Below are 19,732 nucleotides of genomic sequence, written 5' to 3'. Positions count from 1 at the left end.
TCCACCAATCAATAATCAATAGGCGTTTTATTATGTAATGCTGTCAGACTCATAACCAATCGAATTTCAAAACCCCACCCATGAATACCGTTAATGATGAACATGTCAAAGGACAGTGCGTCAGTGTCTATTGGAATACCATGTTCCGACTCCGTTTCGGGGAACCATATTTAATTTAATGTGTATCAGTTAGCCTAATGACATAGTTTCTTCGAGGTTAGGCTACCGGAATCGCACCATGAATACTCAAATTCCGTTTCATTCGGTGGATCCCGGACTCGAACTCTCCTCAACGCAGACAGGTAGGGCTACCACCAACTTCACTTTTAAAGACTTTCTTTTTGGAATAATTATAAAGGGGTTATCTTCCGTTCATTGCAGGGGCGAAAATCTGATATCAACCTTGGAGGGGACAATTACATGAAATTTTCTCAGGAGCAATTCCTGAGGGGGACACCAAAAGTAGTGCTGTAACACATAGACTATGTTGTAATATGTTAAATGTATATTGAGGGACCATAATCACTACTACTGGATAATTGTTAGGTACAGTAGTTAACTGAAGGGTTGTCCCAACTTGTTTAAATCATTATAATACTACTAATAATAATAGTTATAGCAATGTTCCTTATCAGTGCAGTGTTCCTCTCTCTTGAAACGTTTGCAAGAGTTTGCGGTTCTATAAATTGTGGGTGTGGCTGATATGGTTTTGTGTCATCACTGAGGTAACTGGACGATGCTGTGCCACTGTCCCCTATACTGGTGCTGCTGGCAACAAGGGTGACACCTGGTCCTGCCGTGGCTGTGACACTGTCCTCAAGTCTCTCTCCTTGGCTCTTTCCCTTTCACCACCCTCACTGACTCACAGTCTGTCTCCTAGAAAAGAAATAAGGTGTTTGCTGTACTCCTAACTACCGGTACCCAAAACTACACAATTAATCACAACAGCAATACCATTGCCTTAAACAAATCTTGGTTCAGTCACCAGTTTAAATTGAGAGTGGGGGTATTCATGGCATTTTCCAATTATGTCCCTATTTTACAAATCAAAAAAATTGAGAACCTTTCATAATGTTGCCAAACAAAGACTCAACAAACTTACCTGAGACTCCCTGTCTCTGCCAGTCTGTCCCTGCATATCTGTCCCCAGCTCTGCTGTCTGTGTGCCATCTGTTGCCTGCTCTGCCTAATGACATCATTGTGAAATATTTCCATTAGCATTTCACTTCTTTCTTATGAACATTTTATCAACTGGTCTTTGAGATATTAGGCTACTAGAGTTCTTACTTTGCGTTTTGGTGTACTGAAAAATACTCTGATGTCCGTCTTTTTACTTTTTTCTGACATTTTTCTACCTGGCTGGCTGGCTGACCGGTCTAGCTGCACACACACATTTACACAACACATGCTGCAACGTTTTGAAATTTTAACATAGTTTGTTTCATATTGGCAGGCTTCCAACAATAGCTGAATTTGCAAAGCTAGCGAGCACCAATTCCGTTTCTGTGGTGTTTGCTATAATCTTTGCTACCTGGTTAAAGGTGAAAAAAATAAAAAATTCACTAGCGACAATTTAGCTTTTGCAACGAGACCATTAAATATATTTAAGACAATGGTATAAGAGAGTGTAGTTTTGTTCAGTTTGGACTTCAGTTTATCGCTAACCTTATCACACGGACTTTGAAGCACTACAGCTGCATGCTAATCTTGGAATAAACTGACGATAGCAAATATTCCATCTTTGACGACGCCACATAAATGGAATAGGTACTAGCTAGCTTGATAGTTAATGTTTGCTTTAGTTTGCGCGCTAGCTCTGCAAATTCAGCTAGTGTGTGAACCCTGCAACATGAAAAAAATATATACATTGCTAAAGCGCGATTGACTGGATTACCTCACGTCAGTTACGTACATTGAGTGCCTTTCGGACAGTAGATACGAGCCCTCTATTACCTTGCCAGCTAAAGAACTGGCAGTGGATCAAACCATTGTGAGGCAAAGGGCGGGGGGGTCGCAATCTTGTGAAATTTAAAAACGCGCTATTAAGTGTCTATAATCAGTACAAGTGCTTTCATTGCGTATTATTAATATTATTGAAATTACATAGTTATGTTTACAGTGATATATTGGGGGGAACAAATCATATTTTCCCCAGGATGGGGGGGTCGTGTCCCCCCCATCCCCCCTGGGATTTCCGCCTATGGTTCATTGGCACGGGGATAGCCTTGTTTGTCTGACATACATTTTCCTAATAAAGCGAAGCGACTCTCGGTAGAGTCAACACGTTTCCATTTCTCATGAATTAGATTACAACCGCTATAATTTCTATGATCATAAATTATTCCGGAGGCACAATGGAGCGCCATGCTATGAATTTGACATTTTACGCACTAGCCTAATAATATACAGTACCAGTCAAAAGTTTGGACACACCTACTCATTCATGTGTTTCTCTTGTTTTCTACATTGTAGAATATTAGTGAAGACATCAACACTATGAAATCCCACAAATGGAATTATGTCGTAACCAAAAAAAGTGTTAAACACATCAAAATATATTTTAGATTTGAGATTCTTCTAAATAGCCACCCTTTGCCTTGATGACAGCTTTGCACACTCAGCATTCTCTTAACCAACTTCATGAGGGAGTCACCTGGAATGCATTCCAATTAACAGGTGTGCCTTCTTAAAAGTTAATTTGTGGAATTTCTTTCCTTCTTAATGTGTTTGAGCCAATCAGTTGTGTTGTGACAAGGTAGGGGTGGTGTACAGAAGCTAGCCCTTTTTGGTAAGAGACCAAGTCCATATTATGTCAAGAAAAGTTCAAATAAGCAAAGAGAAACGACAGTCCATCATTACTTTAAGACATGAAGGTCAGTCAATCTGGAAAATTTGTACAGTCGCAAAAACCATCAAGTGCTATGATGAAACTGTCTCTCATGAGGACCGCCACAGGAAAGGAAGACCCAGAGATAACTCTGCTGCAGAGAATAATTTCATTAAAGTTAACTGCACCTCTGAAATTGCAGCCCAAATAAATGCTTCACAGAATTCAAGTAACAGACACATCTCAACATCAACTGTTCAGAGGAGACTGCATGAATCAGGCCTTCATGGTCAAATTGCTGCAAAGAAACCACTACTAAAGGACACCAATAAGAAGACTAGATTGAGCCAAGAAACACGAGTAATGGACATTAGAGCGGTGGAAATCTGTCCTTTGGTCTGATAAATCCAAATGTGAGATTTTTGGTTCCAAACAACATGTCTTTGTGAGACGCATAGAGGGTGTACGGATGATCTCTGCACGTGTAGCGATACGCCATCCCATATGGTTTACGCTTAGTGGGACTATCATTTGTTTTTCAACAGGACAATGACCCAACACACCTCCAGACTGTGTAAGTGTAACAGTTCAGTAACTACAGACGCTGGGAGATGGGATGCAAGTACAAGGTGCTGATTTAGTAAATAATAGACACGTTCTTCCAAGACGGCGTAGCAGTGTAGACGTCTTTGTCCTGTCGTGTCCCGTGTCCCTTGTATATATCTTTTTACATATTTTTCTTCGCATATCTTTTAAAAATACTTTCTTAAACCTCAACTTCTAAATACTCTCCTGCAACCCGCCTCACCCAATGTGGCGTGGATCTGCTTTTTTCTAAAGTATTTCTATTTACTTCTGATCTGGAATCCATCTACTGAAGATAGCCAGCTAACTGCCTACCAGCTATCAGTTAGCAAACCATTTCTAGCGGTCATCAGCTAACCTTTAGCTCGGAAAGCTCTCGCTAGTTCGAACAACGTGACTAAAACCAGAGCATAACGGACCTATTTCTCTCCATATCCCCGGATTCCTACCGCAAACTCTGAACATTTTCATCTGGATCTTCGCAACTAGCTAACCACAATCCCGGGTGACCACTCCTGGCTAGCGTTTCCATCCCGGAGCAGGCACCGGAGCAGGCACCAATTAGCCTGAAGCTAATCGGCTAGGGCTCCTGTGCTACCACTGAAGCCCACTCCTGGGCTACAAGACCCGGACCCATTTACTGCCGGTACGGAGCACGGAACCCCGCCTATCCTCTATGACTGGAATACCGACATAATCTGCCCGGGGACTCCAACAGGCCCCTCAGGCGTGACGCCCGCTGAAGGCCCATTCTGCTAACCTACTAGGCCTGTTAGCTACCTAGCGCTACCTGGAACCCTGCTAATTCCACGACTGGTCTATCGACGTCACCGCACGAAGAGGCAAAAACAGACTTCCCCCCCATCGCGACGTCCCCCAAAGGCTAACTTGCCTGCCCCGGTCTGCTAACTGCTAGCTTATCTTGCAGCTAGCGCAGCCAGGAAGCTAGCACCAGTTAGCAAACACAATTCTACAATTCACAACCTCTCTTTCGCCATCGCTATCCGGCTTGGATTCTCTGTCGACACGACCACGTCTGGTTTGCAGACGTGCCCTCAACCGGTGCCCTCAACCGGCCTCCGTCTGAGCAGACCCCCTCCGTCTGAGCAGACCACCCCCCCGGGCTACTAACTTTAAACGCGTGCTAGCTTAGTGGAGGCCTCACTACTCCATCTACGGCTGCCCCCTGGACACTATGATCACTTGGCTACATAGCTGATGCCTGCTTGACTGTCCATTAATTCACGGTACTCCATTCTGTTTATTTGTGTTTTATCTGTCGGCTCTGTGCCTTAACTCAGGATCTGTGTGTAGTTAATCCGACCCTCTCTGCCCAGTCGTCGCCATTTTTACCTTCTGTTGCTGTGTTAGCTGACTAGCTGCTGTTATCTCACCTGCTGTTTTAGCTAGCTCTCCCAATCATGACCTGCAATCACTTTATGCCTTATTGTATGTCTCTCTCAAATATCAATATGCCTTGCATACTGTTGTTCAGGCTAGTTATCATTGTTTTGGTTTGCAATGGACCCCGTAGTTCCACTCTCCGTACCTCTGATACCTCCTTTGTCCCACCCCCCACACATGCGGTGACCTCACCCATTGAGACCAGCATGTCCAGAGATACAACCTCTCTTATCATCACCCAGTGCCTGGGCTTGCCTCCGCTGTACCCGTGCCCCACCATACCCTGGTCTGCACATTATGCCCAGAATCTATTCTACCACGCCCATAAATCTGCTCCTTTTATTCCTTGTCCCCAACGCTCTAGGCGACCAGTTTTGATAGCCTTTAGCCGCACCCTCATCCTACTACTACTCTGTTCCTCGGGTGATGTGGAGGTAAACCCAGGCCCTGCATGTCCCCAGTCACCCTCATTTGTTGACTTCTGTGATCGAAAAAGCCTTGGCCTCATGCATGTCAACATCAGAAGCCTCCTCCCTAAGTTTGCCTTACTCACCGCTTTAGCACACTCTGCCAACCCTGATGTCCTTGCCGTGTCTGAATCCTGGCTTAGGAAGGCCACCAAAAACTCTGAGATTTCCATACCCAACTATAACACTTTCCGTCAAGATAGAACTGCCAAAGGGGGAGGAGTTGCAATCTACTGCAGAGATAGCCTGCAAAGTTCTGTCATACTTTCCAAGTCTATGCCCAAACAGTTCGAACTTCTAATTTTAAAAATTAATCTCTCCAGAAATAAGTCTCTCACTGTTGCCGCCTGCTACCGACCCCCCTCAGCTCCCAGCTGTGCCCTGGACACCATCTGTGAATTGATCGCTCCCCATCTAGCTTCAGAGTTTGTTCTGTTAGGTGACCTAAACTGGGATATGCTTAACACCCCGGCAGTCCTACAATCTAAGCTTGATGCCCTCAATCTCACACAAATCATCAAGGAACCCACCAGGTACAACCCTAAATCCGTAAACATGGGCACCCTAATAGACATTATCCTGACCAACTTGCCCTCCAAATACACCTCTGCTGTCTTCAATCAAGATCTCAGCGATCACTGCCTCATTGCCTGTATCCGCCACGGGTCCACGGTCAAACGACCACCCCTCATCACTGTCAAACGCTCCCTGAAACACTTCTGCGAGCAGGCCTTTCTAATCGACCTGGCCCGGGTACCCTGGAAGGATATTGACCTCATCCCGTCAGTTGAGGATGCCTGGTCATTCTTTAAAAGTTACTTCCTCACCATATTAGACAAGCATGCTCCGTTCAAAAAATGCAGAACCAAGAACAGATATAGCCCTTGGTTCACTCCAGACCTGACTGCCCTCGACCAGCACAAAAACATCCTGTGGCGAACTGCAATAGCATCGAAGAGCCCCCGTGATATGCAACTGTTCAGGGAAGTCAGGAACCAATACACGCAGTCAGTCAGGAAAGCAAAGGCCAGCTTTTTCAAGCAGAAATTTGCATCCTGTAGCTCTAACTCCAAAAAGTTCTGGGATACTGTAAAGTCCATGGAAAACAAGAGCACCTCCTCCCAGCTGCCCACTGCACTGAGGCTAGATAACACGGTCACCACTGATAAGTCCGTGATAATCGAAAACTTCAACAAACATTTCTCAATGGCTGGCCAAGCCTTCCACCTGGCGACTCCAACCTTGGCCAACAGCCCCGCCCCCCCCGCTGCTACTCGCCCAAGCCTCCCCAGCTTCTCCTTTACCCATATCCAGATAGCAGATGTTCTGAAAGAGCTGGAAAACCTGGACCCATACAAATCAGCTGGGCTTGACAATCTGGACCCCCTATTTCTGAAACTGTCCGCCGCCATTGTCGCACCCCCTATTACCAGCCTGTTCAACCTCCCCTTCGTATCATCTGAGATCCCCAAGGATTGGAAAGCTGCCGCTGTCATCCCCCTCTTCAAAGGGGGAGACACCCTGGACCCAAACTGTTACAGACCTATATCCATCCTGCCCTGCCTAGCTAAGGTCTTCGAAAGCCAAGTCAACAAACAGATCACTGACCATCTCGAATCCCACCGTACCTTCTCCGCTGTGCAATCCGGTTTCCGAGCCGGTCACGGGTGCACCTCAGCCACGCTCAAGGTACTAAACGATATCATAACCGCCATCGATAAAAGACATTACTGTGCAGCCGTCTTCATCGACCTGGCCAAGGCTTTCGACTCTGTCAATCACCATATTCTTATCGGCAGACTCAATAGCCTCGGTTTTTCTAATGACTGCCTTGCCTGGTTCACCAACTACTTTGCAGACAGAGTTCAGTGTGTCAAATCGGAGGGCATGTTGTCCGGTCCTCTGGCAGTCTCTATGGGGGTACCACAGGGTTCAATTCTCGGGCCGACTCTTTTCTCTGTATACATCAATGATGTTGCTCTTGCTGCGGGCGATTCCCTGATCCACCTCTACGCAGACGACACCATTCTGTATACTTCCGGCCCTTCCCTGGACACTGTGCTATCTAACCTCCAAACGAGCTTCAATGCCATACAACACTCCTTCCGTGGCCTCCAACTGCTCTTAAACGCTAGTAAAACCAAATGCATGCTTTTCAACCGCTCGCTGCCTGCACCCGCACGCCCAACTAGCATCACCACCCTGGACGGTTCCGACCTAGAATATGTGGACATCTATAAGTACCTAGGTGTGTGGCTAGACTGCAAACTCTCCTTCCAGACTCATATCAAACATCTCCAATCCAAAATCAAATCTAGAGTCGGCTTTCTATTCCGGAACAAAGCCTCCTTCACTCACGCCGCCAAACTTACCCTAGTAAAACTGACTATCCTACCGATCCTCGACTTCGGCGATGTCATCTACAAAATAGCTTCCAATACTCTACTCAGCAAACTGGATGCAGTTTATCACAGTGCCATCCGTTTTGTTACTAAAGCACCTTATACGACCCACCACTGCGACCTGTATGCCCTAGTCGGCTGGCCCTCGCTACATGTTCGTCGTCAGACCCACTGGCTCCAGGTCATCTACAAGGCTATGCTAGGTAAAGTGCCGCCTTATCTCAGTTCACTGGTCACGATGGCTACACCCACCCGTAGCACGCGCTCCAGCAGGTGTATCTCACTGATCATCCCTAAAGCCAAAACCTCATTTGGACGCCTTTCCTTCCAGTTCTCTGCTGCCTGCGACTGGAACGAATTGCAAAAATCTCTGAAGTTGGAGACTTTTATCTCCCTCAACAACTTTAAAAATCTGCTATCCGAGCAGCTAACCGATCGCTGCAGCTGTACATAGTCCATCTGTAAACTACCCACCCAATTTACCTACCTCACCCCCATACTGCTTTTATTTATTTACTTTTCTGCTCTTTTGCACACCAGTATCTCTTCTTGCACATGATCATCTGATGATTTATCACTCCAGTGTTAATCTGCTAAATTGTAATTATTCGATTTATTGCCTACCTCATGCCTTTTGCACACATTGTATATAGATTCTCTTTTTTCTACCATGTTATTGACTTGTCTATTGTTTACTCCATGTGTAACTCTGTGTTGTTGTCTGTTCACACTGCTATGCTTTATCTTGGCCAGGTCGCAGTTGCAAATGAGAACTTGTTCTCAACTAGCCTACCTGGTTAAATAAAGGTGAAATAAAATAAAAATAAAATAAAAAACAAAGCAAGAACAGCATCTGGACAAGAGAAACAAAAACAACATCAATGCAGACATGGGAATGAAACTGAGGAAGTGACGGATATTTGACCAAGAAGGAGGGTGATGGAGTGCTGCATCAGATGACCTGGCCTCCACAGTCACCCAACCTCAACCTAATTGGGATGAGTTGGACCGCAGGGTGAAGGAAAAGCAGCCAACAAGTGCTCAGCATATGTGGGAACTCCTTCAAGATTGTAGAAAAAGCATTACAGGTGAAGCTGGTTGAGAGAATGCCAAGAGTGCAAAATTGTCATCAAGGCAAAGAGTGGTTACTTTGATTTGTTTAACACTTTTCTGGTTACTACATGATTCCATATGTGTTATTTCATAGTGTTGATGTCTTCACTATTATTCTACAATGTAGAAATATAGTAAAAATAAAGAAAAACCCTGGAATGAGTAGGTGTGTCCAAATGTTTGACTGGAACTGTACATGCATGTCAATCTATTTCCAATAATAAAAAAATATATAATTTGCCCCTTATTTGACCATGCAAACAGTAATTGGGAAATTGTGTAGACTACATATTTAACCTGTATTTCTCCCCTTAAATATATTCATATGCACTACATTACACTACACAAAATGCAGGGTTGTTTGGATGACTGGTGGTGGCAGGTATTGGGTCAGTCAGTTGGGTTGCTTTCTTCACAAAGAGCATGGTTGGGTTGTTAACGCTAGGTTATTGATGCTGCGTTAATTCTCCCGCCAAATCCAGAAGGTCAAAGTGATGAGGTAAGCTTGTCAATGAGGATTGTTGCAGCTGTTTAGCAAGTCTAGCGTACCGTGCAGCCAGCGCTGAATGGAATTACTTTTTGCTGGACAAATGGGAAAGGCGTTGTGGCTGACCAAAAACGGTGAGTAAAAAGCTAGCTAGCTAACATGACTAATGATCCATTCAGGTTAAATAGACCTAGCTATCATAATTACATATTTTCTCAGTCATTGAGTCATTAAAACTCGTTTTTCAACCACTCCACAAATTTCTTGTTAACAAACTATAGTTTTGGCAAGTCGGTTAGGACATCTACTTTGTGCAAGACACAGGTCATTTTTGTTTACAGACAGATTATTTCATTTATAATTCACTGTATCGCAATTCCAGTGGGTCAGAAGTTCACATACACTAAATTGACTGTGGTTTTTTTAACAGCTTGGAAAATTCCAGAAAATTATGTCATGGCTTTAGAAGCTTCTGATAGGCTAATTGACATCATTTGAGTCAATTAGAGGTGTACCTGTGGATGTATTTCAAGGCCTACCTTCAAACTCGGTGCCTCTTTGCTTGACGTCATGGGAAAATCAAAAGGCGTCAGCCAAGACCTCAGAAAAAAAAATTGTAGACCTCCACAAGTCTGGTTCATCCTTGGGATCAATTTCCAAACGCCCAAAGGTACCACGTTCATCTGTACAAACAATAGTACGCAAGTATAAACACCATGGGACCACGCAGCCGTCATACCGCTCAGGAAGGAGACGCATTCTGTCTCCAAGAGAGGAACGTACTTTGGTGCGAAAAGTGCAAATCAATCCCAGAACAACGGTAAAGGATCTTGTGAAGATGCTGGAGGAAACGGGTACAAAAGTATCTATATCCACAGTAAAACGAGTCCTATATCGACATAACCTGAAAGGCCGCTCAACAAGGAAGAAGCCACTGCTCCAAAACCGCCATAAAAAAGACAGACTACCGCTTGCAACTGCACATGGGGACAAAGATCATACTTTTTGGAAAAATGTCCTCTGGTTTGATGATACAAAAATAGAACTGTTTGGCCATAATGACCATCATTATGTTTGGAGGAAGAAGGGGGAGGCTTGCAAGCCGAAGAACACCATCCCAACCATGAAGCACGGGGGTGGCAGCATCATGTTGTGGGTGTGCTTTGCTGCAGGAGGGACTGGTGCACTTCTCAAAATAGATGGCATCATGAGGATGGAAATTTATGTCAATATATTGAAGCAACATCTCAAGACATCAGTCAGGAAGTTAAAGCTTGGTCACAAATTTTAGTTTTATTGATTTTTTTTTTTTTTCATTGATATCAGTGTTCCCATTCCTCTGTCAAAGATAGTCAACACATTTTTATTTTACCTATATTTAACTACGCAAGTCAGTTAAGAACAAATTCTTATTTTAAATGACGGCCTAGGAACAGGGGGTTAACTGCCTTGTTCAGGGGCAGAATGACAGATTTTCACCTTGTCAGCTCAGGGATTTGATCTTTCAACCTTTTGGTTACTAGTTCAATGCTCTAACCACTAGGCTACCTGCTGCAAATTGGTCTTCCAAATGGACAATGACTCCAAGCATACTTCCAAAGTTGTGGCAAAATGGCTTAAGGAAAATAAAGTCAAGGTATTGGAGTGGCCATCACAAAGCCCTGACCTCAATCCCATAGAAAATTTGTGGGCAGAACTGAAAAAGCGTGTGCGAGCAAGGAGGCCTACAAACCTGACTCAGTTACACCTGCTCTGAATGGGAATGGGCCAAAATTCACCCAACTTATTGTGGGAAGCTTGTGGAAGGCTACCCAAAACGTTTGACCCAAGTTAAACAATTTAAAGGCAATGCTACCAAATACTACATGTTATTTACAGATTGATTACCAGGAATTTATGAGGATTACCAGAAATGTATCAGGATTACCAGGAATTTAGGAGGATTACCAGGAATTTAGGAGGATTACCAGGAATTTATGAGGATTGCCAGGAATTTATGAGGATTACCAGGAATTTAGGAGGATTACCAGGAATTTAGGAGGATTACCAGGAATTTAGGAGGATTACCAGGAATTTAGGAGGATTACCAAGAATTTGAGGATTACCAGGAATTTGAGGATTACCAGGAATGTATGAGGATTACCAGGAATTTATGAGGATTACCAGGAATTTGAGGATTGCCAGGAATTTAATAGGATTGCCAGGAATTTAAGAGGATTACCAGGAATTTAGGAGGATTACCAGGAATTTAGGAGGATTACCAGGAATTTAGGAGGATTACCAGGAATTTAGGAGGATTACCAGGAATTTATTAGGATTACCAGGAATTTATGAGGTTTACCAGGAATGTATGAGGATTACCAGGAATGTATCAGGATTACCAGGAATTTAGGAGGATTACCAGGAATTTAGGAGGATTACCAGGAATTTAGGAGGATTACCAGGAATTTAGGAGGTTTACCAGGAATGTATGAGGATTACCAGGAATTTAGGAGGATTACCAGGAATTTATGAGGATTGCCAGGAATTTATGAGGATTACCAGGAATTTATGAGGATTACCAGGAATTTATGAGGATTACCAGGAATTTAGGAGGATTACCAGGAATTTAGGAGGATTACCAGGAATTTATGAGGATTACCAGGAATTTATGAGGATTACCAGGAATGTATGAGGTTTACCAGGAATTTAGGAGGATTACCAGGAATTTAGGAGGATTACCAGGAATTTAGGAGGATTACCAGGAATTTATGAGGATTACCAGGAATGTATGAGGATTACCAGGAATTTAGGAGGATTACCAGGAATTTAGGAGGATTACCAGGAATTTAGGAGGTTTACCAGGAATTTAGGAGGATTACCAGGAATTTAGGAGGTTTACCAGGAATTTAGGAGGATTACCAGGAATTTAGGAGGATTACCAGGAATTTAGGAGGATTAACATGCATTTTGTGGAGGGTTGTTGGATTGACCTCCGGACTAATCTAATGATGTTTGTTTGTGCATGTGTGCGTCTCAGGTGAAGCATATCTTTGAGGACCCTCCCTGCAAGTGTCCCAATAAGTTCTGTGTGGAGAGACAGGCTCAGGGCCGCTATCGCGTCGGAGAGAAGATGCTCTTCATCCGGGTGTGTGTGCCACCTCCTCGTCTTCTTTTTAACGCACTTTCTCTGACACAAAAAAAACACCTTGTTTTTGTAACATGATTTTTCTAGTTGCACACGGCTCAGCCACGTAGTTAACAGCAGCTGGACTTTAAATTGGGCTTGGACTGTGCCTGCCAAAATATCTTTGACCGAATGTTTTGGGTTCGGTGGGGTCAAATCTGAAGTGTTGAAATCTGGTGTAAATAATTTTGCACATGGCTGGCTTGTACTGTAAGTGATTTACACTGGGGTTGTGGTGTTTCATATTGCTGTGAATATTATATTGATACGGCAGATATGAATACGGATTGTATGCCCGGCTACAGAAATACTTACTTAGGTCCATTGCTCCTCAGTGTCCTCAGGGACCCATAGACCATTGATGACTACAGATGGCTGTTTAATGACAGCCAATTCTGTCCTCATAGCAAACCCACTCTTTCCTTCTTGTTCTGAGATTTGATGAGTCTGAATTTTATGAGTCTGGATTTGATGAGTCTGAATTTTATGAGTCTGGATTTTGGCTGACCCACTTTTACCAGGAATTTGTTGTTTATTGACCTTTCACTTTTGGCAGGATTTAAAAAAAAAAAATCCAGGTTGGAGTTATATGAGGTTTTCAGTTTAACAACAATAATGTTTCTCATCTCAATGTGAACTGAGTCGCACACACACACACACACACACACACACACACACACACACACACACACACACACACACACACACACACACACACACACACACAGTCACACACACACACACACTCACACACACACACAGACACACACACAGTCACACACACACAGACACACACACACACACACACACACAGTCACACACACACACAGTCACACACACACAGTCACACACACACAGTCACACACACACACACACAGTCACACACACAGTCACACACACACACACACAGTGCACATTGCAGTGTGTTGATATTTGGACTGCCTGACTGTGTGGATGACAGACGTCCATTGTCTCTGCTGGTAGCAGCTCCTCTGCTGCTGTGAGCCTTCATTTACTGGTGATGCTATTCCAACTATGTCTGTGTCCTGGCCCATAGAGATAGAAAGAGAACTCCTCTTTGTATTATCCATGCTTAAAAAGAAAAATGGTTTATATCCATCTAGACTCCTCTTTCTACCTCTATGGGCCAGCCAGGGTTGATGGGGTTCGGGGGAAAAGAGAGCCCTCAGGATCAACAGGCTTGATAAATAATACATAGGATTGGAATAGCCCTTTTCTAAAACACAAAGATACTTTACGATAATACATATGCAGTTATTGTTGCCAATGAGCTATTGCCCTAATTTGTATTTATTATTAATTGTTTCCTCGTTTACATAAAATATAAATGTTCTTATGTCAAAATATCTTACTGTATACTGTAACGTTCTATTTATTTATTTGATTTAACTAAGGCAAGTCAGTTAAAGAACAAATTCTTATTTACAATAACAGCCTAGGAACTGTCTTGTTCAGGGGCAGAATGACAGATATTTACCTTGTCAGCTCGGGGATTCGATCCAGCAACCTTTCGGTAACTGGCCCAACCCTCTAACCACTAAGCTACCTGCCACCCCTAACTCAAACAGACCTTGCAAAAAAAAAATGCCTTGCAAGAATGAAGTCTATTGACAAGTACAGATTGGTGAAGTAGCATTTGGTGCTCTTGGGATCTTGGATTTACAACCAGGATTCACATGTCTTAAAATGCTGTTGAAGGAGGATCTGGACTGTAGGTCAACAAGGGCTGACAATGCGCTCTAGAAGGACCCCTGCTGGTAGCACACAGTATCACCATTTCTGGATGGATAGCTCTTTGAGGATCACAAATGCAGAATAAGAGAAAGGTTGTATGTTAGCCTGGTTTTAACGTACATGGACCAGTGTTCAGGGTCTAAAATAAACATTTTGTTCTGATAGTGCCCTCTGCTGTCAAGTAGATATCTTTAAGAAAAGATTTTCTACCATACAGAGAGGGGGAACTCAGACATCTTTTGTACGATAGACGTTTCTTTCAACCATCCATGAGGGTTGCTGAACAACCAAGGACAAGTCACAACTAAAGGCGAGTCTTGATTCTTCTTTGTCCAATGACTGTTCAATTCCAATAATGAGCTTGTTGGACTCTAGAGTGTTGGATGAAATGACACGTCTGTTGCTGTGTGCTCTCTACATGGGCTGTACATGGGCTGTACATGCTCTCTACATGGGCTGTACATGCTCTCTACATGGGCTGTACATGCTCTCTACATGGGCTGTACATGCTCTCTACATGGGCTGTACATGCTCTCTACATGGGCTGTACATGCTCTCTACATGGGCTGTACATGAGCTGTACATGCTCTCTACATGGGCTGTACATGCTCTCTACATGGGCTGTACATGCTCTCTACATGGGCTCTACATGCTCTCTACATGGGCTCTACATGCTCTCTACATGGGCTGTACATGCTCTCTACATGGGCTGTACATGCTCTCTACATGGGCTGTACATGCTCTCTACATGGGCTGTACATGCTCTCTACATGGGCTCTACATGCTCTCTACATGGGCTGTACATGCTCTCTACATGGGCTGCCTGTAAGGTGTGAACCTCCATCTCACTCTGGTTCTCAACTAGCAAAATGGCGGTGGAAAAAGTACTCCAATTATCATACTTGAGTAAAAGTAAAGGTACCTTGATTTGAAAATGACTCAAGTCAAGGTGTCACCCAGTAAAATACTACTTGAGTAAAAGTCTAAAGTATTTGGGTTTTAAATATAAATTAAAGCTATAATGTTACTTATATTAAGTATCAAAAGTAAATGTAATTGCTAAAATATATTTAAAGCTACAATATGCATAACACTGGTCAGGCACCCGATTTCTCAGTTTGGCCGGGTGGCCAGCTCTAGGAAGAGTCTTGGTGGTTCCAAACTTCTTCCATTTAAGAATGATGGAGAGCACTGTGTTCTTGGGGACCTTCAATGCTGCAGACATTTTTTGGTACCCTTCCCCAGATCTGTGCTTTCAACACGATCCTGCCTTCAACCTCATGGTTTTTGCTGTGACATACACTGTTAGTTGGGGGACCTTATATAGACAGGTGTGTGCCTTTCCAAATTATGTCAATTGACCACAGGTGGACTCCAATCAAGTTGTATAGACATCTCAAGGATGATCAATGGAAACAGGATGCACCTGAGCTCAATTTCAAGTCTCTTAGCAAAGGGTCTGAATACTTATGTAAGTAAGGTATTTCAGTTTTTTTAATACATTATTATATTTAGGAATGTAGTGAAGTGAAAGTAAATGTTGTCAAAAATATAAATAGTAAAGTAAAATACAGATACCCAAAAAAACAACTCTCTCTGTCTCTCTTTCCACTGTCTCTCTTCTCCAATAAAATGCTTTGCTAACCGGCCACCAGGACTCCTGTTCACACCCAGGCTCCTCTCTCTCTCCTGGGTACAGGCCTAGCCGGGGTCCCCCTGTCTCCCAGCACAATAGAGACATAATTGAAAAGGCCTCTGTTTCCAAAAGCCCATTATATCCCTAGTCACAATGCCTGAGAGGGCACACATTCATGGAACGAGTGTCCCGCCAATGGCCTGTTGATTGATTCTGTTAAAGAGGCTTATAAATGTTTGATGTTGAGAGAGAGAGAGAGAGAGAGAGAGAGAGAGAGAGAGAGAGAGAGAGAGAGAGAGAGAGAGAGAGAGAGAGAGAGAGAGAGAGAGAGAGAGAGAGAGAGAGAGAGAGAGAGAGAGAGAGAGAGAGAGAGAGAGAGAGAGAGAGAGAGAGAGAGAGAGAGAGAGGAGAGAGAGAGAGAGAGAGAGAGAGAGAGAGAGAGAGAGAGAGAGAGAGAGAGAGAGAGAGAGAGAGAGAGAGAGAGAGAGAGAGAGAGGGGGAGAGAGAGAGAGAGAGAGAGAGAGAGAGAGAGAGAGAGAGAGGGGGGGACAGGCCATACCACAGATATCCTATTAAACGATATATGTAATTCTATGGGACACACAATCTAACTTGCTACTTCCATTCAGGAAGTCACTGTCTGTCAAATGGGGCTTTCTGCAGGCACTCATTCCTGCTTGGATTGATTGTGCTCTAAAGACATTCTACTGTAAATGTGATCTCCTTTTGTTTATCATGTAATTAGTAGGATTGATAATGGCAGGATAGCTATGTAGTTTAATGGAATCACAACGTATTGTGGATATGGCAATGGCGCCCTTTTTATTTCTCTGTCCCGCCATGTATTTGTGTGGTGTAGATGTTGCCACGGTAACCAACCCAGGAAACGTACAGGAGTACCATGTTAGACGGTAGCAGGTAGCAGGCAGGAGTAGTGTTTACAGTAGCACCACGTTACAGAAGGTAGCAGGCAGGAGTAGTGTTTACAGTAGTACCACGTTACAGACGGTAGCAGGCAGGAGTAGTGTTTACAGTAGCACCACGTTACAGAAGGTAGCAGGCAGGAGTAGTGTTTACAGTAGTACCACGTTACAGAAGGTAGCAGGCAGGAGTAGTGTTTACAGTAGTACCACGTTACAGAAGGTAGCAGGCAGGAGTAGTGTTTACAGTAGTACCACGTTACAGAAGGTAGCAGGCAGGAGTAGTGTTTACAGTAGTACCACGTTACAGAAGGTAGCAGGCAGGAGTAGTGTTTACAGTAGTACCACGTTACAGAAGGTAGCAGGCAGGAGTAGTGTTTACAGTAGTACCACGTTACAGAAGGTAGCAGACAGGAGTAGTGTTTACAGTAGTACCACGTTACAGAAGGTAGCAGGTGGCAGGCAGGAGAGTTGTTGTAATTTAAAAGGTGTGAAGGAAATTAACAGAATATTGCTATATACAATGCAACCCACATCATTACAATTTCTTGGTTAAACCACAGCACATGAATTTTTAGTTTTGGAGTCATTTATTAGTGAAAAAGGAATCAAACAAAGCCATTGTATTAGCTGTGAATTACTAGAGATGTCCATCTACTACACTAGGCAAATTAAAATCTGCATCTCAAAGACATTTCCATTGTGATTTTCATTCTTCCCCCTCTAATCAAGGTCTGATTTAGTCCTGGGACATCGGGTCTGTGCGATGAATTATCAGGTAGAACAGAACACCAGCAGTACTCTGGACCTCCAGGCTGGGATTTGAATAGCCCCTTTGTACTACACCATGAAATAATATCGTTGTCAGCTAAAGATTTTCCCAGAGTTTTTTTTTAAACGTTTGTGAACACTGACTGGACAATATAGTAATCTTCTTCTTGTTGTTCTCCTAGATGCTACACAACAAGCATGTGATGGTGCGTGTGGGAGGAGGCTGGGAGACCTTTGAGAGCTACCTGTTGAAACACGACCCATGTCGGATGCTCCAGATCTCCAGAGTGGAGGGGAAGACCTTTCCCATGTCCCCCAAGTCACCCAACACCAAGGACCTCACCCCAGACAGCTACTTGGTGGTGGCCGCACACTACCGCAGCAAGAAGTAAAGATGGCCACCTACTACCGCAGCAAGAAGTCAACTGGCGCTTCAACCAAGGGGATCAGTTTGAGCAAGGCGAGGATGGTGATGGCCTACTTCCGCAACAAGAAGTAAAGATGGCCGCCTACTACCACAACAAGAAGTAAAGATGGCCGCCTACTACCGCAACAAGAAGTAAAGATGGCCGCCTACTACCGCAACAAGAAGTAAAGAAGGCCGCCTACTACCACAACAAGAAGTAAAGATGGCCGCCTACTACCGCAACAAGAAGTAAAGATGGCCGCCTACTACCGCAACAAGAAGTAAAGATGGCCGCCTACTACCACAACAAGAAGTAAAGACATTCATGAGGACCTGAGGAAATGACCTCTTGCCTTTCCCAACTAGCAAAACTGATTGAAATGACAGTGACACAGGGCAAAGCCAGCTGACACTGTCATTCCAACCAGATTCCAACCAGTTGCTTGTACAGTATGTCTTCTAGTTGATGTAAGCCACAGCCGGCCCACCTGAGCTACAGAACAGACAGTGGCCAGCAGGTATATATCTCCTGTCCTAGCGGTCACGGCAAACTAGCGTCACGGTGACGGTTTGATTTGGATTTCTAGCCTTTGAGAATAATCTATGCAATCATTTTGACTATCATTTTTAGTCCGGGATTGAGGCTGGTATATTTGGTTCTAAAAGCATGTTTTCTCATGTTACCTTGTGTGTATTTTGTTTGACTTTTGTCATTCATTCATTTAATAGTGTGAAAGTATAGTATGACTTCTGTAATAACTGATATATTCTGAATAGTGATTGGATACTGGTAAAGCTGAATCTGGACATGTTCCACCAATCATGTTCCTCCTACGGTTCCACCAATCATGTTCTTCCTACGGTTCTACTAATCATGTTCCTCCTACGGTTCCACCAATCATGGGGTTTCTCCTTTCCTTGTTTTCTAAATATGTGTTTATTATGGTGCTGATTATGGATTTCTCTGTAATGTCTATTATGAGTGATTCTCTTTTTTTCACGAGCTAGTTCTGCTCTCCTGTTTTGAAGTTAAAAGCTTTTGATCATTTGTTAAGGAACGCTATTAACATCATTATTGTGAGAAGATTATTTCCGAGGATTAAAGAGACAATCTAATGTAGAATATTTCTTTTTGATTCTTGTGAATGGCAATAGGACTGATCCAGATAACATGTATTGTATGGTCTGTCTACGATAACGTAGATTTGTGTCCATTCAACCTCATCCCCAGGCAAATTGCAAGAGAGCTGGCTGGTGGACAAGACTCGTGTTGATTGCTACTTTACTGACACCTACTGGTATGTTACAGTACTGAAAATGGCCATCCACAACTACAACGTGATGGCTGGCACTGGCTTGTTCCAAGAAGACTTGCGAAACCACACTAACAGACATGTTATAACATGACATTCAACCAACCGTCAGAGCAACCTCCAATCAAATCTAATCCTCTTTTATTCGCATTTACAAAGTAACCTGTTTTACAACAGCATAGAAATTGGAGTCGTTATCCTTCATCAATGTTATTCAGTCACAGAACAAATCGTATATTTTACACACTCTAGCCTATAGTGCTGTGCACTACTTTTGACCAGGACCCCATAGGGTTGTGTTCAAAAGTACACATGATGACAGGGAATAGGCTGTCATTTGGTAGAGCCTGGAGCACCGACAGATCACTGCTGGGTTACATTACAGATTAGAACTATGAACCAACCAGGAACTACTAGAATTCAATGACATCACTTTATTCACACAAACTACTAGAATACATAAACAATCACCAAGACAAC

General features: G+C 43.5%; 1 protein-coding gene across 2 annotated transcripts; it reads left to right on the top strand.

The window, feature by feature from the left end:
* Positions 1–202: 202 nt before the first annotated feature.
* LOC129847470 (growth arrest-specific protein 2-like) lies at positions 203–19,038 on the top strand. Of its 2 annotated transcripts, XM_055915272.1 has the most exons (3): positions 203–302; positions 12,305–12,412; positions 17,716–19,038. In XM_055915272.1, exons 2-3 carry the CDS (start codon positions 12,398–12,400, stop codon positions 17,923–17,925), a joined length of 225 nt encoding a protein of 74 aa, XP_055771247.1. In that variant the 5' UTR covers positions 203–302; positions 12,305–12,397; the 3' UTR covers positions 17,926–19,038. The 2 variants fall into 2 exon arrangements, with proteins under 2 accessions (XP_055771247.1, XP_055771246.1); XM_055915271.1 differs by lacking the exon at positions 203–302 and having other exon boundaries at positions 12,203–12,412.
* The last annotated feature ends 694 nt before the right edge of the window (positions 19,039–19,732 follow it).

Source organism: Salvelinus fontinalis, unplaced genomic scaffold (assembly GCF_029448725.1).
Source record: "Salvelinus fontinalis isolate EN_2023a unplaced genomic scaffold, ASM2944872v1 scaffold_0859, whole genome shotgun sequence".
NCBI lineage: Eukaryota > Metazoa > Chordata > Actinopteri > Salmoniformes > Salmonidae > Salvelinus > Salvelinus fontinalis.
The sequence above is the reverse complement of the archived record's forward strand: the minus strand, read 5'-3'. Positions and strand labels throughout refer to the sequence as shown.